Below are 26,419 nucleotides of genomic sequence, written 5' to 3'. Positions count from 1 at the left end.
GGAGGAGGTTTGGAGGACTCTTCCTTGGGTGGTCTATCTCAGTCCTTTGAGTAGTGGTTACTCCTAATATCTGCTATTTCTATAGTTAGAGTTATCTTTGTTTCTTACTGGAGCCCTAGTGGTGGAGTGGTTAAGAGCTGTGGTGTGCTAAGTCTGCTAACCAAAAGGTCAGCAGTTCGAATCCACCAGCTGCTCCTTAGAAACCGTATGGGGCCGTTCTACTCTACTATAGGGTGGCTATGAATCGTTATTTCCTAGTAGCCAATCCCTTATTACTCTAATCCCCTTCTATAGTCAATACTGTATATTAAACTTTCCCTGTTCAAATTATTGGGTGGTTTCTCTTTCTTCATTGGACCCGAACTGATACAAGTGCTCAGTGCTACTCAGTTGGTCATATTTACTAGTTTGTTTTTTTTTTTTAATTGGATACAACTAGGAAATACACATTTAAAAGAGAAAATACATCATAAATTCATACTGGTAGTTCCTACTCATGGAATTAAAGGACTTGATTTCATATATTTTCTCTTCTGTGCTGAAAATCTTGGTTTCTAATGACATTAACACAATTATAAGTTTTATCCTACTAAATATATATAATATCAGAATTACAAAAACATTATTACTATCAATTTAAGGATTTTGTGCGTGTGCATGTGTGTGTATTTTGTTGTTTTGTGTTTCCTTTTTATCCTTAGGGTATATCCCATCAGAAATTTAGAATCAAATTACTCTCTTTGAAAGTTCACTTGAAATAACTTGCCTTCACGTGCTTAAGCCATCAACTCAATATTCAAGTTCATTTATTTCATTTTGCTTTTCATTTTTAGATATTACTTTTTTTCCATTTTGATTTAATTTTGCTTTATAATTATGTAAAATAGTGACATGGTTCTAAAATTAAATCTTTAACTCAAAGTATCTTCAGAAAACTCTGGGCTCTGTCCCTATTCGCTCTATTCTTATTTCCTTCCTCCTTTTTTTCCCATAGATAACCATTTTATTTATTTTTATGGGCTATCCTTACATTGACTTCTCCGACTGTAAGTACATACACATATATATGTTCATGTCCTTCACCCTTTCTTAGACAAACTGTAGTAAACTTTGCTTTTTTTTTTTCCACCTTGCTTTTTTTACTTAACATTAGATCCTGGAGAATACCTCATAGCAGTGAGTAGAAATATTCCTTATTCCCCTTTACATTTAAATAGTGCTCCATTGTGTAGATGTATCTGAATTTATTCAACTAGGCCCCCAATAGTTATGTGGATGTTTTCCAGTCTTTTGCTACTATAATTAATGCTGCAAAAAATAGCTTTGTGCTTTCATCTTTTTATAATGTACCCTTGAGATAGATTCCTAAAAGTAGAAATACCAACAAAGGATGTTGTCAAACTTTTGGATTATTTGCTTACTTCTGAGGAGAAAAAAGGAATGGAAATGTAGTTTAATTTGCATTTCTCTTATTGTGGGTAAGACTGAGCTCTTTTCATATAATACAGATCCATTTGCATTTATTTCTTTTAAACTAATTGTTTATATCTTTAGCCCATTTTCTAGAATTGTTGGTCTTTTTCTTCTCTCTTTTTTAAAGCTTTTCATATATTAGGGATAGTAACCCTTTGTCTGTAATACAAGTTACAAATGTTTTTCCCATTTTGTCATTTGTCTTTTTATTCCATTTATGGTATTTTTTGTTTTTTCATGCAACTTTTTTTTTTAATGTAACCAAATTTATCTATTCTTTCCTTACTACTTTTTGCATTTTGAGTTAGAGTTGTGAAAGTTTTACCTGCGCTCAGGTTATAGGACAGCCTTGCTTCTCTGGTGAGTCATAGACTTTGCATCACCTTTGTATTCTGTGAGAACGCAGAATATCAGGCTCCACCCCAGATCTACTGAATCATACTCTGCATTTTAACAAGCTCCCCTAGGTGATTACTTTGCATATTAAAATTTGAACAGCACTGTTCTAGCTGTTAACCCGATTATACTAGGCTCAAGATGGAGTCACTTATGCCAACTCCCACATCAGCAAACCAAAACCTAGCTAGTTACTATTTTCTGTAAATGCCCAGGAGCTGAGAACTAAAGTCAATCAATTGACTCTCCCAGAAACGGAAACCTAAACTAACCAATTAAGACTTGCCTGCTCAGTTTAACCTGGTTCAAAATTTCCCCTTAATTACAAATAAGGAAAGAAAATATTCTCCAGCCAATCCAAAATTTGCCCAGTATAGATAGCTTCCTTGTTCTTATGTGTCTGTGCTTACAAAAACCCTTCTGCTTTGCACCACACCTCGGAACTCTTGTCTGACTTCCAGACCAGACATTCTCCAATTCATGAATTGAAAGCTTATGAATTTGTATACAAATTTAATATTGTAGAAATTATATTTTTAACATAGCAAATTTCACCCACATTGTCTTCTAGAACTTGGGAGGTGTATGAATAGTTCTTTCTTTTTTTCATTTTAAACAAGAAGTTTATTTAAACAAGATGCTTGACTTGAAGGGAAAACTATCTAGAATTCATTTCTTTTAGAGTAATTTAACCCTACTTAAAAACAGATTGCCCTACATGTAACGGCTACACACACACAAAAAATCATAAAATTGTCCTTGGTTTTACAACGATAAATGAAAAACATTAAAATTCTCCAATCGAACAAGGTATGCAAAGAATTTTTATGTCGTCGTTTTTTTTGTTAAACAGTGAGAGCAAAATAACTTACTTGAATATAAAGAGCTGGATGAACATGCCACTAATGGAGAAAAGGGGGTATTTTCATAGAACCGATATTTTTCCCCATTCCATCTCCACTTGATGTCAATCAAAACATACCATTGGCCATTTAGTACAAAAAAATAGTAATAATAAGCCATACGTTTGTGCATATACACCAGTTTCTTTATGCACGATAAAGGAATGAGGAAGGGGAAAGTGAAACAATAGAGAAAACTATACTGTTGTAGTCAGGGTGTGGTGGAACCAAATTATGGTTTTCTAATTGAGAACATATTCTTGGTCTGTAGGAACAGAGTTCGAATAAAGTAGCAGGCTCCCTTTTTAGAAGACACCTCTTGTCTGCCGCTGGAACACATCAATTGTATCTTCATCCTCCATTTCCAGCTGTGCAGATGGGTCTGTTTCATTGATTGGCTGCCTGTCAAATTGGAATGTGATCTGCCTCTTTGACAAACCCTGCCTTTCACAATAGGTTTTCATTAGTTTACTAAGTGGTGTTTGCCTCTTACTCTTCAACTGCACCACTGAACCATCCTGCCCCGCCACCTTCAAGTTAATATGATCCTTGTTCTCAGTCTTGACTCCTTCCTTGAGTTTTTTGTCTGCCCTGGTGAGCGCCTGAGTCTCCTCAACTTCACAAAAGAGGTACCAGGTCCAGACCTAAGGAGCATACAAGCAGTACCAGGAGCAGCAGAAAGAGGAGGCAACAGTGGTGGAGGAGGTAGAGGGCACCTGAATTGTCCATAATTGGAAGTCATCACTGAGCTCTTATCCATAGCTGTTGAGGAAAAACAAGGAAGAAATGAGGCCAACCCCAGCAAAGGGTATAAATGCAGGGCTGTCTAGAAAACAAATATTATTAAATACAAATATGATATTATTAAGTACAGATATGGGAATCTTCTATTAAAAAGGCCTTTAAAAATAGATCTTTTGCAGTGCTACAAATATATGATTGACATATTGATCCATCAATTTTCTGAAACATCTGTGGCTAAATTACTAGTGAAAAATGGACTTTGGTTTTTTACCAAATGAATAGCACTATCTCCTGCTGTGAGCTTTCCACAGTTCTCCTGACCATGGACTTTTGCAGAGGAAAAATAAACCTCTTTAAGGCTTGTTGCACTGCACAAGCAAATTCTATTCCTCTCCCACAAGCTGCAGAGATGGTCACATGACCTGCACTCAATAAACGGGTGGGTAAAAGATTCCACAGAAGGATTCTTGTCATGCCTTTGCATCATGTAGCTGTTTGTCAGTAATTTTCATTTCTACCAGGATGTGCTATTCAATTTCCTTTGCCAATAGGCTAGGTAGAACTTACTCAAGAAGAATTAACATACTGGAGAATTAGATCTTGGCTCAGCTGTTTGTAACAGATTTTTGCATTTTCATTGTCTTGGAATGCAAAAAAGTTGTGCAGGAATGATTAAAGCAGGAATCAGCCATGATAATATGGTGCTGTCATTCATTTTTAATACATGGGCTTGGATTTAAGAGCCACTGGAAGTCCCAAACACTATTAGAGAGAAATAACCGCTGTGAACTGCAGAAATGGGCCTGTGGACGTGAGGAACATGCTGGTATAAATTTGACAAATGATACTTTGCTCTAGTTCTCTTTTGACTTTTCTAGTTTTCCTGAAGCAAAGTTCTTGAAATTTAGCATGTAATTGTTTTTTTACTGTGCTTTAAGTGAAAGTTTTCAAATCAAGTCAATCTGTCATACAAAAATTTATATATACACCTTGCTATATACTCCTAATTGCTCTCCCCCTAATATGACAGCACACCACTTCCCTCCACTCTCTATTTTCATGTCCATTTGGCCAGCTACTGACCCCCTCTGCTCTCTTATCTCCCCTCCAGACAGGAGATGCCCACATAGTCTGATGTGTCTGCTTGATCCAAGAAGCTCACTCCTCACCAGTAAGTATCATTTTCTATCCCATAGTCCAGTCCAATCCCTGTCTGAAGAGTTGGCTTTGGGAATGGTTCCAGTCTTGGGCTAACAGAAGGTCTGGGGACCATGAACTCCAGGATCCTTCTAGTCTCAGTCTGACCATTAACTCTGGTCTTTTTACGAGGATTTGGGGTCTGCATCCCACTACTGCTCCCTCAGGGGTTCTCTGTTGTATTCCCTGTCAGGGCAGTCATTGGTTGTAGCTGGGCACCATCTAGTTCTTGTGGTCTCCGGCTGATGTAGTCTCTGGTTTATATGGCCCTTTCTTTCTCTTGGGCTTGTAATTACCTTGTGTCTTTGGTGTTGTTCATTCTCCTTTGCTCCAGGTGGGTTGAGACCCATTGATGCATCTTAGATGGCCGCTTGCTAGTGTTTAAAACCCCAGAAGCCACTCTCCAAAGTGGGATGCAGAGTGTTTTCCTAGTAGATTTTATTATGAAAATTGACTTAGATGTCCCCTGAAACCATGGTCCCCAAAACCCTGCCCCTGCTATGCTGGCCTTCGAAGTATTCAGTTTATTCAGGAGACTTCTTTGCTTTCAGTTAAGTCCAGTTGTGTTGACCTCGCCTGCATCATGTGTTGTCTTATTTTTTAAAATAATTCTTATCTACTATCTAATTAGTAAAAACCCCTCTCCCTCCCTCATTCCCTCCCTCCTCTCATAACCATCAAAGAATATTTTCTTCTCTGTTTCAGCTATTTCTCTAGTTATTATAATAGTGGTCTTATATAATATTTGTCCTTTTGCAACTGATTTATTTCACTCAGCAGAATGCCTTCCAGATTCCTCCATGTTATGAAATGTTTCATGGATTCATCATTGTTCTTTATCCATGCATAGTATTCCATTGTGTGAATGTACCATAATTTATTTATCCATTCATCTGTTGATGGGCACCTTGGTTACTTCCATGTTTTTTTGCTATTGTAAACAGTGCTCCAGTGAACATGGGTGTGCATAGGTCTGTTCGTGTAAAGGCTCTTAATTCTCTAGGATATATTCCAAGGGGTGGGACTGCTGGAATGTATGGTAATTCTATTTCTAGTTTTTGAAGGAAGCGCCAAATTGATTTCCAAAGTGGTTATACCATTTTACATTCCCACCAGCAGTGTATAAGTGTTGCAGTCTCTCCACAACCTCTCCAACATTTATTATTTTGTGTTTTTTGGATTAATGACAGCCTTGTTGGAGTGAGATGGAATCAAATTGTAGTTTTGATCTGCATTTCTCTAATGGCTAATGATCATGAGCATTTCCTCATGTGTCTGTTAGCTACCTGAATGTGTTCTTTAGTGAAGTGCCTGTTCACATCCCTTGCCTATTTATTAATTGGGTTATTTGTCTTTTTGTAGTTGAGTTTTTGCAGTACCATGTAGATTTTAGAGATCAGACGCTGATCGGAAATGCGAAACTTTTTCCCAGTCTGTAGGTAGTCTTTTTACTCTTTTGGTGAAGTCTTTGGATGAGCATAGCTGTTTGAGTTTTAGGAGCTCGCAGTTACCTAGTTTCTCTTCTGTATTGTTAGTAATGTTTTGTATACTGCTTATGCCATGTATTAGGGCTCCTAACGTTGTCCCTATTTTTTCTTCCATGATCTTTATTGTTTTAGATTTTATATATAGGTCTTTGATCCATTTTGAGTTGGTTTTTGTGCATGGTGTGAGGTATGGATCTAGTTTCATTTCTTTGCAGATGGATATCCAGTTATGCCAGCACCATTTGTTAAAGAGATTGTGTTTTCCCCATTTAACTGACTTTGGGCCCTTGTCAAATATCAGCTGCTCATATGTGGATGGATTTATGTCTCGATTCTCAATTCTGTTCCGTTGGTCTATGTATCTGTTGTTGTACCAGCACCAGGCTGTTTTGACTACTGTGGCAGTATAACAGGTTCTAAAATCAGGTAAAGTGAAGCCTCCCACTTTGTTCCTCTTTTTCAGTAATGCTTTGCTTCACTTATCTGGGACCTCTGTCCCTTCCATAAGAAGTTGGTGATTTGTTTCTCCATCTCATTAAGAATGTCGTTGGAATTCGAATTGGAATTGCATTGTATCTATACATCGCTTTCTGTAGAATAGATATTTTTAGAATGTTAAGTCTTCCTATCCATGAGCAAGGTATGTTTTTCCACTTATGTACGTCTCTTTTGGTTTCTTGCAGAAGTGTATTGTAGTTTTCTGTGTATACGTCTTTTACATTTCTGGTAAGATTTATTCCTAAGTATTTTATCTTCTTGGAAGTTACTGTAAATGGTACTGATTTGGCCATTTCCTCCTCGATGTTCTTTTTGTTGGTGTAGAGGAATCCAACTGATTTTTGTATGTTTATCTTGTATCCTGGTACTCTGCTGAACTCTTCTATTAGTTTCAGTAGTTTCTTCAGGATTCTTTAGGGTTTCTGTGTATAAGATCATGTCATCTGGAAATAGAGATACTTTTACTTCTTCCTTACCAATCTAGTTGCCCTTTGTTTCTTTATCTAGCCTAATTGCTCTGGCTAGGACCTCCATCCAATGCTGAATAAAAGTGCCGATAAAGGGCATCCTTGTCTGGTTCCCGACCTCAAGGGGAATGCTTTCAGACTCTCTCCATTTAGGATAATGTTGGCTGTTGGCTTTGTATAATTGCCCTTTATTGTGTTGAGGAATTTTCCTTCTATTCCTATTTTGCTGAGAGTTTTTATCATGAATGGGTGTTGAACTTGGGCATCAATTGATAAAATCATGTGGCTCTTGTCTTTTGTGTTATTTATATGATGGATTACATTAATTGTTTTTCTAATGTTAAACCATCCCTGCATACCTGGTATGAATCCCATTCGGTAATGGTGAATTATTTTTTTGATATGTTGTTGAATTCTATTGCCTAGAATTTTGTTGAGGATTTTTGCATCTACATTCATGAGGGATATAGGTCTGTAATTTTCCTTTTTTGTGCTGTCTTTACCTGGTTTTGGTATCAGGGATATGCTGGCCTCATAGAGTGAGTTTGGGAGTATTCCGTCCTTTTCAGTACTCTGAAATACCTTTAGTAGTAGTGGTGTTAACTCTTCACTGAAAGTTTGGTAGAACTCTGTAGTGAAGCCGTCGGGGCCAGGGCTTTTTTGGGGGGGAGTTTTCTAATTACCTTTTCAATTTCTTCTTTTGTTATGGGTTTATTTACTTGTTCTACCTCTGTTTGTGTTAGGTTAGGTAGGTAGTGTGTTTCTAGAAATTCATCCATTTCTTCTAGGTTTTCAAATTTGTTACAGTACAATTTTTCATAGTAATCTGATATGATTCTTTTAATTTTAGTTGGGTCTGTTAGAGTTCTGGGTTCTGTTGTAATATCACCCATCTCATTTCTTATTCGGGTTATTTGCTTCCTCTCCTGTTTTTCTTTTGTCAGTTTGGCCAATGGTTTATCAATTTTGTTAAGTTTTTCAAAGAATCAGCTTTTGGTCTTGTTAACTCTTTCAGTTGTTTTTCTGTTTTCTATTTCATTTAATTCTGCTCTAATTTTTATTATTTGCTTTCTTGTGGTGCCTGAGGGTTCCTTTTGTTGCTCTCTTTCTATTTGTTCAAATTGTAGGGATACTTCTTTGATTTTGGCACTTTCTTCTTTTTGTATGTGTGCGTTTATTGGTATAAACTGACCTCTGAGCACTGCTTTCGCTGTGTCCCAAATGTTCTGATAGGAAGTGTTTTCATTCTCACTGAATTCTATGAATTTCTTTATTTCATCCCTAATGTCTTCTATAACCCAGTCATTTTTGAGCAGGGTATTGTTCAGTTTCCAAATGTTTGATTTGTTTTCCCTGCTTTTTCTGCTATTGATTTCTACTTTTATGGCCTTATGGTCATAGAAGATGCTTTGTAATATTTCGATGTTTTGGATTCTGCTAAGGGTTGCTTTGTGACCTAATATGTGGTCTATTCTAGAAAATGTTCCATGTGCACTAGAAAAGAAAATATACTTGGCTACTGTGGGATGGAGTGTTTGGTATGTCTATGAGGTCAAGTCGGTTGATTGTGGCATTTAGATCTTCCATGTCTTTACTGAGTTTCTTTCTGGATGTCCTGTCCTTCACCGAAAGTGGTGTGTTCAAGTCTCCTGCTATAATTGTGGAGCTGTCTATCTCACTTTTCAATGCTTTTAGAGCTTATGTATATTGCAGCCCTGTCATTGGATGCATAAATATTTAATATGGTTATATGCTTCTGGTATGTTGTCCCTTTAATCATTATATAGTGTCCTTCCTTGTCCTTTGTGGTGGATTTAACTCTAGAGTCTTTTTTGTCAGAAATTAATACTGCCACTCCTGCTCTTTTTTTTATTGTTGTTTGCTTGATATATTTTTTTCCATCCTTTGAGTTTTAGTTTGTTGTGTTTCTGAGTCTAAGGTGTGTCTCTTGTAGGCAACATATAGACGGCTCGTGTTTTTTTTATCCACTCTGCCACTCTCTGTCTCTTTATTGGTGCATTTAATCCATTTACATTCAGCATAATTACAGATAGGTATAAGTTTAGTGCTGTCATTTTGATGTCTTTTTTTGTGTTGTTGACAGTTTCTTTTTCCCACTTAATTTCTTGTGCTGAGTAGTTTATCTTTCTATATTGCCTTTTCCTCTTATTCTTTGTTGTTGATTTTGTTTCTGCTGAGTCTCTTTTTGTTTTCTTGTATTTTATTTTGATAAGTAGGATAGTTAATCTCCTTGGTGGTTACCTTAATATTTACCCCTATTTTTCTAAGTTTACACCTAACTTTTACTTCTTTATATCGCCTTGTCTTAGTCTCCATATGAAAGATCTATGACTACATTTCTTAATCCCTCTTTATTGTTTTAATGTCTTCTTTTACATAATAACGTCTCTGTTTCCCTGTTGTGAGCATTTTTTTAATCTTGATTTATTTTTGTGATTTCCCTATCTAGGTTGACCTCTGATTGCTCTGTCCAGTGTTCTAGTCTTGGGTCGATACCTGATATTATTGATCTTCTATCCAAAGAACTCCTTTTAGTATTTCTTGTAGTTTTAGTTTGGTTTTTACAAATTCCCTAAACTTCTGTTTATCTGGAAATGTCCTAATTTCACCTTAATATTTGGCTGTCAATTTTTTTCCTTCAATGCTTTATGTAAGTCATCCCATTGCTTTCTAGCCTGCATGGTTTCTGCCGAGTAGTCCAAGCTTATTCTCTTTGACTCTCCTGTGTAGGTGACTTTTCATTTATCCCTAGCTGCTCTTAAAATTCTTTGTCTTTGTCTTTGGTTTTGGCAAGATTGATTATAATATGTCTTGGTGACCTTCTTTTAGAATCCACCTTATGTGGAGTTCAATGAGTGTCTTGGATAGATATCTTCTCATCTTTCACAATATCAGGGAAGTTTTCTGGCAACAAATCTTCGACAATTCTCTCTGTATTTTCTGTTGTCCCTCCTTGTTCTGGTACTCCAGTCACTCGTAGGTTATTTCTCTTGATAGACTCCCACGTGATTCTTAAGGTTTCTTCATTTTATAAAATTCTTTTATCTGATTTTTCTTCAACTATATTGGTGCCAAGTGCTTTACCTTCAAGCTCACCAATTCTGCCTTCCACTTGCTCAGTTCTGCTCCTCTGATTTTCTATTGAGTTGTCTGATTCTGTAATTTTATTGTTAATCTTCTGAATTTCTGATTGCTCTCTTTCTATGGATTCTTGAAGCTTATTAAATTTTTCATTATGTTCTTGAAAAAGCTTTTCAATTTTTTCAACTACTTTATCTTTGTGTTTCTTGGCTTGTTCTGTGTATTGCCTGATCTCCTTCCTGATATTGTTCCTGATGTCTTGAAGAGTTCTGTATATTAATCTTTTGAATTCTGCATCTGGTAATTCCAGGAAGGCACCTTCATCCAGAAGATCTGTTGATTCTTTGTTTTAGGAGCTTTTTGAGGCAATCATGGTCTGTTTCTTTATGTGACTTGATATTGACTGTTGTCTCCAAGCCATCTATAAGTTATTGTATTAGTTTATTTTGCTTGTTTAGTGTATCCTGGCTTATTTCTTTGTTTTGTTTTGATTTTCCCAAATGGGTTGCTTGAGTGAGCTAGCCTGATTATTTTCACCTTTGAAGCTCTGACATGCTGTCACTGGATGGCTAGAGCTGTTATCAGGTATATCAGTCTAGGAGTCCATTCAGTTTTCTTGTATGGATACAGCTCAGGAGCCCAGGTAGCTGATCATCAAGATGTGGTACAGGCTCTGTCCTACAGTCTTAGAGGGGCAGGGGTGATTGGTGTAGGTACCGGTATCTGGTTACAGAAGGGTGTCACTCTCTGAACAAGGCAGGGGGCTGAGAATCATCCTCCAAGTGTCTCTGAGGAAAGCAAGTCCCTCATCCCTAGAGCATACAGATGCCTGGGTTCTGCAGATAGACCATGGGCACTCAAAGTTTTTGGTTGTAAGGACTGGGAGTACCAGTTATACTTGGGCCCCTGTTGCGGGTGGCTGTGTGACCTGAGTGGAGCCAGCAGTCTTTCGGCCCCTGATGTGGGTAGGTCACGACCCTGTTTAATAGGCAAAGTGGTGTCAAACATCAAACAACCACCTCTCCACCACACAGCTGAATGGTTGCTGTCTGCCAACAAGGGCCTATTCTGCTGAAATAGGCCTACACAGGACCATGCGGGGGGAAAAGTATTCAAAGTCCATGGACCATTTATGGCTCAACAGGAGCCGCTTCTATCCTGAGCTCACCCAGTTAGTGGAGCTGCCAAATTATCTTTTACCCCAACTGTGAATTTATTCCTCCTCCAAGGCTGGGAGGATGGCTCAGAGCACTTAATAGGGCCTATCTCAGGCCCAGGGAAATCAACAGCCACTGAAGCCAGCTTGGGGGCTGGGGTGTGTTAAAATATATGCAAGTACTTAGCTTTTGCTTAGAGCGCCATTCTTCTTTGGTTCTTGAGGTGTGAGTAGGTTGCGCAGCCAGCTGCTTCTCCCAGAGGAAACTGCAGCCGAACACTACTACCCGCCCGTCGCAGCCGCTCCTGGGAATGGTGCCTGAGGGATCCCGGCGATTCAGGTCTGGCAACTCCTCTCTGCTTCTCAACCGTCTCTCCCTCCCCCTGCCACTCAGTCCATTTTCTAACTTTTCTTTTGATGTTCAGGGCTCCTAGCTTGTCATAAATATAATCATTTCACTTGTTTTTTCAAGTCTTTGTTGTAAGAGGGATTGCAGGAAGCGTCTGACTATTCTGCTATCTTGGGCCCCAGTATGTCATTTTTTTTATTGTGGTGAAAACATACACACCAAAACATTCACCAATCCAGTTTCTAGATTTACAATGCAATAACATTGATTTCATTCTTCATATTGTACAGCCATTATTACCATCCTTTTCCAAAGTATTCCACCAGATTAACATAAACTTAATGCCCCCCAAGCGAAAACTTCCCCATCCCCCCTCCCCCGCACCCCTAGTAACAATTAATGATCTTTGGTTTCTATGTATTTGCTTATTTCATATAAGTGAGATCGTGCAGTATTTGTCTTACTGCAACTGACTTATTTCATCAGCTTAATGTTCTCAAAATTCATTCATGTTGCCAGTGGCATTATTAGGGTTGGTGTCACCCATTGCAGTAACTTGTAGTGTCGCCTCCCCATGCTAATTGTCACAATATTGTAGCTAAAACAGCAGAAAATTTGGCAAAATCAGCTATTATAAAAACATCGGCAGCAACGAAAACAATAGTGTGTTCTTGTAGTGTATGCGAACGAAACCAACTCTGACCAGAACTCATTAAAACCATTAAGTTGATTCTGACTCATAGCAACCCTATAGGACAGAGTAGAACTGACTCAGAGTTTCCACGGAGCTCCTGGTGGATTTGAACTGCCGACCTTTTGGTTAGCAGCCGTAGCACTTAACCACCACCCAACAAGGGTTTCCAGAATCCATTAGAAGGCTGAAAATATAAATTAGCATAGAGTTTAGCCTTATAGATATATTGGTACATGTAAGCTGGGCTTTGGAAACCCTGGCGGAGTAGTGGTTAAGAATTTGGCTGCTAACCAAAAGGTTGGCAGTTCAAATCCACCAGGCTCTCCTTGGAAACTCTATGGGGCAGTTCTACTGTGTCCTATAGAGTCACTGTGAGTCAGAATCCATGTGACAGCAACAGGTTTTTTTCTTTTATTTTTTGGTTTAATCTGGGCTTATGAAAAAAATTTTGTTATTATAACTACAAGGATATTTTTATTAAAAAATAATAAATTTCTGCTGAAATACAGCACAAAAATTTTGTTGACAGTCATTTTGGTGTCACCCTCTCTGACAGTGTTGTTCTGTGTGGTCCATACCTCCCACAACCCCCTAGTGATGCCACTGCATGTTGCAGCATGCATCAGGACTTCATTTCTCTTTATTGCTGAGTAGTATTCCATTGTATGTATAAAGTTCATTTCGTTTATCCATTCATCTGTTGGTGGACATTTTGGTTGTTCTTACCTTTTGGTTATTCTGAAAAGTGCTGCAATGAACATTGGTGTACAAATGTCTGTTCAAGTCCCTGCTTTCAAGTTTTTTGGGTCTATACTTAGGAGTGAAATTTCTGGGTCATATGGTAATCCTAGGATCCCTGGGTGGCACAAACAGATAAGTGCTCAACTACTAGCTGAAAGGTTAGCAGCTCGAACCCACCCAGAGGCCCCTCGGAAGACAGTCATGGTGATCTGCTTCCGAAAGGTCACAGCCTTGAAAACCCTATGGAGCAGTTCTACTCTGTCATTTTTACATGGGTCACCATGAGTTGGAGTTGACTTACTGGCAACTACCAAGAACAACGACGTGGTAATTCTATTTGTAACTTTTTGAGGAACCACCAAAGTGTTTTCCACAGAAGCTATACCATTTTACACTCCTACCACCAGTGGATGAGGGTAGTATTTTAAACCTAGATTTTAGATTTTGAGAAAGATAGGTTTTAAAAAATGCATAGGAAAACATTTCATAAGCTATAAACAGCATATTTGTTTTGATTATTGCTATGGGATTATGGTTCACATTTCAGCTTTATAAAATGCAGGAAATGTAATGTTCCAAATTTTAAAAATTACTTAGCTAATGAGCTTCCATATATACAGTAAGTTTCCCACACTTCATGAAAGACATGATCCACCCGGTTTTGCCTTACCTGGAGTCCTACCCTTGAAGGAACTAGTTCCATGAAATGTTTTTCTGTAGTCATACAGTCAGCCTTTTTACACAGTTAAAATATTAAGTTGCTAGGTTGGTCCAAACGGTTTGCACTCAACTACTAATCAAAAGTTTGGTAGTTCAAACCCATCCAGTGGTACCATGGAAGAAAGACCTGGTGATCTGCTTCCATAAAGATCACGGCCAAGAAAACCCTATGGAGCACAGTTCTATTCTGTAACACACTAGGTCTCCATGAGTAGGAATCGCCTCGATGGCAATTAGTCAGATGTTCTCAAAAATTATTTGTGAGAATGTAAACTAGTATAACCCTGGAGGTTAATTTTTCAAAATTTATGAAAATTGTGTTGTTGTTAGGTGGCATCGAGTTGGTTCCGATTCATAGTGACCCTATGTACAACACAACAAAAGACTGCCCAGTCCTGCATCATCCTCACAATCATTGTTATTTTGATGCCATTGTTGCAGCCACTGTGTCAATCCATCTCACTGAGGGTCTTCCTCTTTTTCGCTGACCCTCTACCTTACCAAGCATGATGTCTTTCTCCAGGGACTGGTCCCTTCTGATGACATGTCCAAAATATGGGAGATGAAGTCTTGCCATCCTTGCTTCTAAGGACCATTCTGGCTGTATTTCTTCCAAGACAGACTTGTTCGTTCTGCCAGTCCATGATATATTCAATATTCTTTGCCAACACCATAATTCAAAGGCATCAATTCTTCAGTCTTCCTTATTCATTGTCCAGTGAATGGAAATATATCCATGATATAATGTTAATGAAAAAATGCATGGGGCAGAGCAATATAGTATGCTACCATTTAGGTTAAAGGGGAACTTTTATATATATCTACACACAAACACAAGAGAGAAAATATATATACATAAAGAAACATATATACACACAAAAAGCAAATAATATTGCTGTGGGGAGGATAACTGGATGTCTGAGTGTATGGGGTTGGGAAAGAAACTTTCCACTATACACTCTTTTATACATCTTTGAATTTAGGATTATGTAAATTTGTTACCGGAGGCCCTGGGTAGTGCCAGCTCGGCTACTAACTGAAAGGTTGGAAGTTCAAGTCCACCCAGAAGTGCCTCAGAAGAAAGGCCTGGAGATCTACTTCCAAAAAAATCAGCCACTGAAAACGCTATGGAGCAAAGTTCCACTCTGACACACGTGAGGTCGCCATGAGTCAGAGCCAACTCCATGGCAACTGATTTTGATTTACATTCATTACTTTTTCAAGAGTTTAAAATGGTTTCGAAGTCAGTATATACATTTGGAAACCCTGGTGGCATCGTGGTTAAGAGTTCGGCTGTTAACCAAAAGATTGGCAGTTCGAACCCACCAGCCACTCCTTGGAAAACCTATGGGGCAGTTCCGCTCAGTCCTATAGGGTCGCTATGAGTTGGAATCGACTCCATGGCAGTGGGTTTGGTTTTGGTTTGGTTATATACTTTTAAACTTATCATCCATTTCTTTTTAAAGCACAGTTGCCTATAGATTGTGCTTGGAGGAGTCTGACCAGGTGGCCATCTTGCTGTCCTTTTGCTCCTTGCTGGCCTGAAAATTTCTTCTTCAGAGTCACTTCTCTAGGTTATGTATGACCCTGCCTGTAGCCAACCTCTCCCTAGAGCTAAGGCCACTTTGTCCCACATACAGGTCCAAAATGACCCCAGCCCTAGGTCCGAACACCCCCCTTGGATGAGAAGGCTATGGGTGACCTCTAGAGCCATGCTGGGACTCAGCATCAGGTCAACCCAACTGCTAATAAGCTTTTGTCTGCATACTGGTAAGGGAATGCCCGCATTGTTCCTGGCATCTTGTCACCCTGCGTTGTTCCTGGTGTCCAAGTCTTAGTGTTGGTAATTTGCCCCCCGTGGGACTGGCTCCTGCCTAGCCTTTATCAATATTCCTCCCAGGGACTACAGCCCTTGCATCTGCCAGGAGATGTCCCCAGTATGGACTCCCTGCTTACCTCTCTGCCTGCCTCAGTCTCTGAATGGTAGTTTCTCCTGGAATCTCGGTTGCCAAGCTCTGCCCTCTTTATTTATTTATATATATATTTTTATCGTACTTTAGGTGAAAGTCTACAGCTCAAGTTAATTTCTCATACAAAAATTTATACACATATTGTTATATGACACTAGTTGCAACCCCTACAATATAACAGTTTCCTCCCTTCCACTCTGGTTTCCCGTGTCCATCGAACCAGCTCCCTCCCTTCCCGCCTTCTCATCCTGTCTCTGGATAGGAGCTGCCCATCTGGTTTTGTGCAGCTGTCTGAACTAAGAAGTACACTCTTCACTAGTATTAGTTTATGTTTTATAGTCCGTCCAATCTTTGACTGAAGAGTGGGCTTCAGGAATGGTTTTAGTTCTGGGTTGAGCGTCCAGGGCCATGGTTTCAGGGGCTCCTCCAGTCTCTATCAGACATTAAGTCTGGTCTTTTTAGGTGAATTTGAGTTCTGCTCCGTACTTTCCTCCTGCTCCATCAGGGACACTCTGTTGTGTTCTTTGTCAGGGCTGGTCATTGGTGGTAGCCAGGCACCATCTACTTCTGGTCTCAGGCTGGTGGAGTCCCTGGTTTATGTGGCCCTTTTGTCTCTTGGTCTGTCCTCTTTTTGAGAGACCTATTGCTCTGTTCCCATGTCTGTCGCTTCCCCACCCCCTACAACCCGTGCGGAGGATTTTTATTTATTGTTCCCTGTATTGTTACTATTATTACTTTCATACTGTGTTATACCTGCTGGAAAGAATTTTGTCTTTGTACCTGAAGCTAGGGCACAAGGTCCAAGGTGCAGTCCATCCCCTCCCAGTCTGGCCCATCCCATTGCCTGAAAGCAAACATACTGGACTCAGTGAGCAAGTTCACTGTTAAAAACATGCAGTCCTTACTGGAAGGTCTTCTGTACCTATGCTGAAATTTAGTCTGCTTGAAGTTTTGTTTAAATATCTATAATCTCTCAGTTACTCATTGGCAACATACGGGATTAACGGTGTTCTTTTAAGTAAAAAAACACACAATATAAAAAAAGTTAAAATCTAAAGCAAAACATGATCATTTTCGAGTGAGTGATCATTGTGATTTAGCATTATTAAATTTATTGATTTTTTTTGCAGTATCTATTTTTTTTATCAGCCTGAGAGTCTCTGCTAAGTGCTAATGCTATTAACCATTAAAAACATGTTTCCTCAATAGTTTTAATTATCTTCAATTTAGAGAAAAACAAATAATTATTGAGCATCTAATATAGTAGTCAGGGACGGTAATTGTCGAAAATAAAATTAGTAAATAATGCACTTCAGAAAAGTCACTATTCCACTCAGCAAAATCACAAATTTTTCTTTCAGAATTTTTAATAGTTTAATACAAAGCTATAATTTCCTTGACAATGATGCTGTTAAACTTAAAATGTTCCTTGATGCCTTTTCTGCATTTTTCATAGTGGAGTGTTTAAAAAATTTCAAGTAAGAAATGCAAGCAAGTCAGCAATTAACCTTACTGTTAAAATGTGGTGGCACAGTGGTTAAGCGCTCAAGCTGCTAATCAAAAGGTCAGTGGTTCAAACCCATCAGCTGCTCTATAGGGAGAAAAAAAGACCTGGTGATCTGCTCCCATAAAGATTTACAGCCTAGGAAACCCTATGGGGCAGTTGTACTCTGTCGTATAAAGTCACTATGAATAAGAATTGACTCAATGGCACACAACGGACAATAACAACAGGCATTGTACTTAGGATTCCCTGGGTGGTGCAAACAGTTAAGTGCTCAGCTATTAACTGAAAGGTTGGTGGTCAAGTCCACCCAAAGGTGGCTCTGGAGAAAAGCCCAGCAATCTACTTCTGAAAGGCAACAGCTGTTGAAAACCCTAGGGAGCACAGTTCTACTCTGACACATATGGCGTTACCAAGAATAGGAATCAACTTGAAGGCAACTGGTTTGGTTCTGGTCTCTTTGGAGTAGGGTATTTACTCTATGGATTCCATGACTGAAAATAATAGACTATAATTCCTTCCCCTAAAAAAAAAATGTCAAAGTTGTGCTATCATACTGGCAGAGCACAAATCTTCAAAGTATCATTAAATTTGGCTAACATGTTGGCCAAAGGAGTCCTCCATGCAGGAAATATGAAAAAGGAATTTTCACTTAAGTTTTAAGACAATGGCTTATATATTAATATGTCATAGATTTTATAATATGTTTAATTCTAACTGACTTCCTCATACTTGGAGCTAAGAAATGGCCAATTATTAATCTGCTTCTGCCACAATGCTTTGACTTTGCCATACCAACAAAGCCTTCAGAATCCTTTAGGCTGAAAAGCCAGAAAGCTTTGGGAAATGCTCTTGACATACCAGGGAGTCATCCATAGGCTCTTTGTGTACCTACATGCTCAATTCCATTCCAACAACCGGGGAGTAACCAGTGTGCTCTTTGGTGAAATAGGAAACTCTGAATTATTCAAGGTAATTTTACCAATAAAGTGATTTGTCATGATACTGATCACATGTTTATGTTCATATTTTCATCAGTCCTATATAATTTGGTCTAGTAATGCTTAGAACATTAGACCTAAATGAAACTATAAAATAAACAGAACAATTTATTACTGGATAGGTCATTGAAATAGAGATTAGATTATTTAGAACATTATGGAATTTTACCCTCACTGTTGTTCCGGGCACCAAGCTACAAAATACAATTTGTGGACCAGTACCATAATACAATAGGCAGAATTCTCAGAGTTGCAGAAATCTGTATTGAGGTCCCACATACATAGGATGAAACTCCACATGGCTGGGGAAAGAACAACTTCTGGAGAAAGAACAACTACCAGGAAGTTGTATTCAAACAATTCCCAGAGTTCATGCAGGATCAGGAATCTTTGGGTTCCCACCAGCCAGAGTAGAGAGACCTTGTTGAATAAATGTGGCACTCAGTGGAGATCCTAGAAATGTCCCACCTTAAGAGTGTGGCTAACCTAGTCCTAAAGGAAAGGGTACCCACCCTAAATATTCTTAAAAGCAAGTCTTAAAGGGATCAAACTGATATGCAAGTAATATAACTTCCTGCCAGAACAAAATCCAACAGTATTTAAAGTAATATGACAAATTCCAGGACTCAACAATGTAAAATTCATAATGCCTGCCATCCATTCAGAAATTACCTAGCATGCAAAGAAGCAGAAAATATAACACAAAACCAGGAGAAAAATTCACTAATAGTAACAGACCCAGAAATTATGGGATGATAATATTAACAGACAAGGATGAGAAAACAGCTATTACACATATTCTCAATGTACCACCACCACCAGTTGCTGTTGAGTTGATTCCAACTCGTGGTGACCCCAAATGTTGCACAGTAGAACTACAATCCATAGGTTTTCATGGCTATGACCTTTCAGAAGCAGATTGCCAGGCCTTTCTTCCAAGGTACTTCTAGGTGGTTTTGAACCACCAACCTTTCAGTTGGTAGTCTAGCATTTAACAGTTTGCACCACCCAGAGAGCCATAGTAAAGTATAAGTAGGAAATATTGTTACTGGGTGGAAACCCCAGGTTCTTACATGGCATGACTCACGTTGGCCAATAAACGAGAGTCCGAGGTAGGGGAATAAGAAAGGCACCTTTTTTTCATTGTACAAGGAAATAGAATCAGTCAATGCTTACTGCTGCCAAGACTGCTTGCCAAGGGTAGGCAGACAGGTTACTTTTAAAGGGGTTTATAAGTAGAGAGTTCATACAAGTTACATCAGTAACATTCTTAATCATATTGCGCAGGTATGACAGGGTTTACATATAACCTCCAAGCAAAAGCAGGATTCAAATGCAAAGCTGAGGGGGGGACCCCACCAAAGGTAATGATTTTGCAATACAACACTGTAGTGGAGGAAGCCAGGTAAAGAATATACCACCATGGGAGTTCTGTCTCACTATAGTAAGAGAAAATATGAACAGAATGAGAATAGAAATAGATAATATGGGAGAAAAAGAACCAAATGGAAATTCCAGATATGAAAAACAATACCTGAATTTAAAGTTTCACTGTATGGGTTTAACAGCAGATTAGACACCACAGAAGAAAAGATCAGAGAACTTGAAGTCACAGCAACAAAACTATCCAAAACAAAGAACAAAGAGAAAAATGGCTAAAAACCAGTACACAGGGCCTCAGTGATGTATGGGACAATATCATGAAGTTTAACATGTGTAAGTGGGATCCCAGGAGAGGAGAAAGAAGAGGGACAGAAAAATATTTGAAGAAATAATGGCCAAAATTTTTCTAAATTTGATTTTTATAAACCCACAGATCCAAATAGTATAACAACCCACCAAAATGATAAAGTAAACCACATCAAGACACGTGAAAATCAAATTGCTAAAAAGGAGTGATATCAAGTGCCTTAGTTGTCTAGTGCTGTTTTAACAGAAATACTACAAGTGGATAGCTTTAACAAACAAATTTATTTTCTCACAGTTTAAGAGGCTAAACCCACCTACTGCCATCAAGTCAATTCTTACTCATAGTGACCTTATAGGACAGAGTAGAACCACCCCATTGAGTTTCCAAGGAGCGCCTGGTGGATTTGAACTGCCGACACCTTGGTTAGCACCTGTAATACTTAGAAGTCCGAATTCAGAGCGCTAACTCTAGGGGAAGGTTTTCGTTCTCTGTTGGCTCTGGAGGAAGGTCCTTTTCTCTTCAGCTTCTGCTTCCTGGTTCCTTGGAGATCTCCATGTGTCTTGGCATCAGTCTTACCCCATCTCTCTCTCTGCTCGATTATTTAATCTCTTTTTATATCTCAAAAGAGATTGACTCAACATACACCCTACACTAATCTTGCTTCGTTAACATAACAAAGACAACCCATTCCTAAATGGGATTATAAAAACAGGCATAGAGGTTAGGCTTTACAACACATGTTTTTGGGGGATATAATTCAATCCATAATAATAAAAAAAAAAATTCAATCCATAACAAAGAGAAAATCTTGAAAGCAACCAGAGAAGAAAGACATGTTACATACAGGTGTACAAAGTGAGATCACTATAGGCTTCTCTTCAGAAACTATAAAGGGCATAAAGGGTGCCCTTTATAGAGAGGAAAGGGAGAAAAAAAGTGTCGCTACCCAGAAAATATATCCTTCAAAAATGAAGGTGGAAAAAAGGAGTTTTCAGACAAACAAAAACTGAGATTTGGCACCAACAGACTTGCACTCCATGAAATCAGGGCTTTCAACTGGCTCATTCCGGGTTGAACCCCTGCTGAGAATTTGGGTTCCCACCCCAGATTCCCACACCCCTGGGGATCTTGTTAAAATGTAGATTCTGATTCAGTATAAAACTGGGGTGAAAATGCAAATTCTCAGCAGGGGTTGAAACTGAAGCCCTGCATGAAAAGTTAAAAGAAGTTCTTACTGCAGAAGAATATGACACCAGAAAGAAATTTGGATCTACACAAAGGGATTGTAGGGTGAAGGACCTAGTTTTACCCAAAGTAAGGTGGCCTTTGTCCTTGGCTCTGAAGAAATAACCCTTGGGGTAATTGGGGTGACTTGGTCTGGGACTTCCAGGCCACATCTGAGGATATTTGTGCTGGTGAGTAGGGGCTGACCAGACCAGAAAAGACTCACCTTGGAGGCTGATACCAACTAGCCTCAGGAGGCACGATTAACCTGTCATGCAGGCCTGGCCAATAAAAGCCCAGAACACCAAGGCTCAGAGAGCAAACTGGTTGGCAAAGGGAGGGTGACGTGCCCTCTCTGAGACATGGCAGCTTTATGCTGGGAAACTTCCCCGACTTCACCTGTGCATCTCTTCCTGTAACGATCCTGATTTGTATCTTTTTGCTATAATAAATCTATAGTCGTAAATATAGTCTTCTCCGTGAGTTCTGTGAGTTGTTTCAATGAATTATCAAACCCAGAGGAGAAGGGAGATCCAGCAGGTGAAGGCGAGGGTGTCAAGTGGACCCCCAAACTTGTGGCTGGTGTCTGGCTATTTGGCAGTCTAAAGGACAGTGTCCTTTTAACCTGTGAGATCTGCCCTAGCAGAGAGAGAGAGGGTGCTGCATGGGCACCTGGTTTCAGAAATGACTGAGAAGTGGGAAAGTGGGGATTGGATTAGTCTCCACATTTTGGGAACTAGGTTAATGCTGGTTCTTATCCACAAGACTATCATCACAGGGATGAAGAGTGCTAAAATGGTAAAAATGTGGTTAAATATAATAAGCATTTTTCTAATTTTCTCATCTTTTACAAGATAATTATTTAAAGCAAAAATAATAATGTACTGTGAAATTTATAACATATGTAGAAGTAAAATGTATGGCAAATTAATAAAAAGGTCAGGAGGGGAAAAAGGTAAGCACACTGTTTTAGGTTTCTCATGCTATATATAAATCGTGTAATATGATTTGAAAATAAACTGTGATAAGTTAAAGATGCATTTTGTAAACCTTAGAGTAACCACCTCAAAACAAAGAGGTATAGAGAATAAGCCAACAGTGGAGATAAAGTGGAATATAAAAATAGTCAATTAATCCACGAAAAGATGAAAAGGAAAAAGGGAGCAAGGAACAGATAGACACATAATAAAGCAAAGAGCAAATATTAGATTTAAAGCCGATCATACTAATACTTATATTAAATGTAAATGATCTAAATGCTCCAATTAAAAGGCAGAAATTATCTGACTGGGTTTATAAAAAAGCAAATCCAACTATATGCTGTCTACAAGAAGCAAAAACTAGGAGTTCCTGGGTGGTACAAACAGTTAAGCGCTTGACTACTAGCTGAAAGGTTGATGGTTCAAACCCACCCAGTGGCACCTCAGAAGACAGGCCTGGTGATCCATTTCTGAAAAATCACAGCCTTGAAAACCCTGTGGAGCGGTTCTACCCTACACACATGGGGTGGCCATGAGTCAGAATTGACTCAATGGCAGTTAACAACAACAACATTACACCAAAGCTGCTGCTGACTCGATGAGGACAGAATGATTTGTAGCATTAAAATAGCAACACCATGGGCAGGTAACTCCTCAGTAGGTTAGGCTGAAAATTACTGTGAAAGAAGCAAAAACTGATAGAATTGAAAGAAGAAATAGATAAAACCAAAATTACAGCTGGAGATTTCAACATAGTTCTATTAGTATTTGATATAACAAGTAGACAGAAAATCAATACAAGAACACTTCAGCAATACAGTCATTCGACTTGACCTATGTATACATGGCGTGTGGGGGCAGCATCTAACCTCCTCTAACTTCATGAGGAGAAGAGAGAAGCACCATCAGCAGCAGCAGTTGATTCCTATGAGGTGAAGATTAGATATGCCTTGGGCTGCTGATGGTGATCCTCTCCAACCTTTTTACCAATTCTGCCACCAGTCGTCCCTGCCACAGCACTCTACTTCTCTGCTGGGTTCAATAATTCATTGCAATGGTCACACAGAACTCACAAACCATACTTATAGTTATGGGGTTTATTAGAGAAGTAACAGGTTACAATTCAGGATACAGTTCTTCGATCAGAACAGCCTCTTCTCAGCCATGCCCGCAGGCAGACCTTTCTGGCCCTCGGCCCCTTGGCCTGGCCTCTGCCCTGCTTGGGCAAGTTATAAAGCTCTTTAGCCCTGCAGGTAAGTACCCAGAGGCAACCCACTCCACCAGTAATCCTCAGCTGAGAGGCACTCAGTTCTCTCATTCTGTGGGTCAGTAAGCCTAGCTTCACCTACAAGTGCCCGGAGGCACCCCACTCTGCCAGGAAGTCTCCTGCCTGAAGGCACTAAGCTGCCTTGCTCCATGGGTCAGCACATCCACTGTAACAGCCTTGTTCCATCAGCTAGGAAACCCACTGCACTGTCTCGTGCCAGTCTCCTGGTTCTGCTGCCACCATTTCTCTGCCACCACTTCTCACTTTTTGCACCATCTCCAGCATTACAATTCTCTCTGTCTCACGGGTCTAGGAGGCTCTCAGCGTGGGGACCCCGGGTCCAAAGAACACACTCCACTCCCAACTCTGCTTTCTTGGTGGTAGTGAGGTCCCCCCTTTCTACCTCTGGGACGGCTCATTTTAAGCATAGCAGGATAGCAAAACTGACCAATCTCCTCATTAGGGTTCCATACACCTTATTTGCACGGTCCCACCCTCACAAGGGTGCCATGTACCTTATTTGCATTATTAGCAAGCTGTCAAATCCCCTTGATAGGCCACAGGCACCTTATTTGCGTGTTGTTAGGTGCCGTTGAATCAGTTCCGACTCATAGCAATCCTGTGTACAACAGAACGAAACACTGCCCTGTCCTGAACCATGCCCACAATCGTTGTTATACTTGAGCCCATTGTTGCAGCCACCATGTCAATCCATCTTTGTTGAGGGGCTTCCTCTTTTTCGTTGACCCTGTACTTTACCAAGCATGATGTCCTTCTCCAGGGACTGATCTCTCCTGACAACGTGATCATTTGGTGGGAGCTACAAGACCATGGCAAGAAAGTCCATATAAAAGCAATCAGTCGAACCACAACCTAATTGACATTTTTACAACACTCAACACAACTACAGAATATACATTCTTTTCAATTATACATGGAACATTCACCAAAACAGAGCATATGCTGGACCATTAAGAAATTTAAGAGGATTATATTCATGAAGAGCATGCTCCTTGACTACAACAGAATTAAATTACAAATCAATAAGACAAAGGTATTTGGAAAATCCCCAAATATTTGGAAAGTAAATAACACACATCTAAATAACTCATGGGTCAAAGAAAAATCACAAAGGAATTGATAAAATATTTTGAATGGAATGCAAATGAAAATACGACATAAATCAAAATTTGTAAGATGCAACTAAAACAGTGCTTAGACCTTAGAGGAAATTTTACAAATTTAAATACATATGTTAGAAAAGAAGAAATGTCTAAAATCAGTTGATATAAGCACCTACCCTAAGAAGCTAGGAAAAGAAGAGCATATTAAACTCAACGAAATTAGAAAACCGTCGAGTTGCTGTAGAGTCGATTCCGACTCATAGCGACCCTATAGGGCAGAGTAGAACGGCCCCATAGGGTTTCCAAGGAGCTGTTGATGGATTTGAACTGCCAACATTTTTTTGGTTAGCAGCCGAGCTCTTAAGGGAAAAAAAAAATGATATGAATAGAAATAATCAATAAAATAGAAAATAAACAATAAAGAAAATCAATAAAATCAAAAGCTAGTTTTTGAAAATATCAATAAAATTGATAAATCACTAGGTAAACTGATCAAGAAGGAAAGTGAGAAGGCACAAATTACCACTATCAGTTTGGCAGATTCAGAGTTAAAAGTATACTTACCATACAATCCAGCAATTCCACTCTTAAGTATTTACCCAAAAGAAATGAAAACATGCAAAGACTTGCACACAAATATGCATAGCAACTTTGTTCTTGGTAGCCAAATATTGGAAACAACACAAAAGTCTATCAATAGAAAAATGGATAAACAAATCATGGTATAGCAATATGATGGAATACTATTCAATAAAAAAAGAACACACTATACACACACATAGATAAATCTCAAAGACAACATTATGATGAGTAATAAAAGCCAGACAAAAAATGACATGTAGTATATGATTCCATTCATATAAAATTTTAGAATGAGCAAAACTATAGTGACAGAAAGCAAGTCAATGGCTGCCTGGAGCCAGGGGCGAAGGGAGGCACTGAGTGAAAAGACGAATGAGGGAACTTTTTGAAGGAATAGGAATGTTCTATATCAGGGATTGGCAAACTACAACCCACGGGCCAAATATGGTCCACAGTCTGTTTTAGTACAGCCCATGAGCTAAGAATGGTCTTTACAGTTTAAGTGGTTAAAAAAGTCAAAAGAATAATATTTTATTCCATGTGAATATTATGTGAAATTCATATTTCAGGGTTCATAAATAAAGTTTTATTGGAACACAGCCACACTCATATGTTTATGTACTGTCTATGATTGTCTTCATGCTATAAGAGCAGAGTTGAGTAGTTGCAAGAGAGACCATAGAGTCTAAGCTTAAAATACTTACCAGCCCTTTAAAGAAAAAAATTTGCTGACCCTTGGGCTATGCTTTAAAAGGATATGCACTTTCCACCTTGTTTACCAGATTACTGTCTTCTTGAGCCCTGAGGCTACCATGCTATGAGGAAACCCAAGTCACGAGGAGAACCCCACAGTCCTAGCTGAGCCCAGGCTTCACGTTATCTCCTTCCAGGCACCATACAGGCAAAGGAAGAAGTCTCCAGATGATTCCAGCCCCCAATTGTTCAAGTCATCCCCAGACATCACAGAGCAGAGACAAGTCAGTCCCACTGTGTCCTATGTGAATTCCTTATCCTCAGAATCTGTAAGCATAATAAAATGGTGGTGGTTTTCTGCCACTAAGTTTGGGGTGGTTGGTTACATAGCAATGCGTAACCAAAATAGATAATGTCTACGTTAACAAGAAAAGGCTGGATAATGATGAATCTGGTTT

The 26,419-nt window shown here is 39.1% G+C and overlaps 1 protein-coding gene across 1 annotated transcript in view; it reads right to left on the bottom strand.

Moving 5' to 3' along the window:
• Positions 1-3,076: 3,076 nt before the first annotated feature.
• LOC126068795 (small ubiquitin-related modifier 2-A-like) overlaps positions 3,077-26,419 on the bottom strand; it is a 72,787-nt gene continuing 49,444 nt past the window's right edge. Inside the window, exons 2-3 of the mRNA XM_049871493.1 lie at positions 3,211-3,415; positions 3,077-3,153 (exon numbers count right to left, since the gene is read on the bottom strand). Coding sequence (XP_049727450.1) covers positions 3,077-3,153; positions 3,211-3,415 — 282 coding nt within the window. The remainder of the gene's footprint in view (positions 3,154-3,210; positions 3,416-26,419) is intronic.

This window comes from Elephas maximus, chromosome X (assembly GCF_024166365.1).
Source record: "Elephas maximus indicus isolate mEleMax1 chromosome X, mEleMax1 primary haplotype, whole genome shotgun sequence".
Lineage (NCBI taxonomy): Eukaryota > Metazoa > Chordata > Mammalia > Proboscidea > Elephantidae > Elephas > Elephas maximus.
Note: the sequence above shows the minus strand (reverse complement) of the source record. Positions and strands in the feature narration are given on the sequence as shown.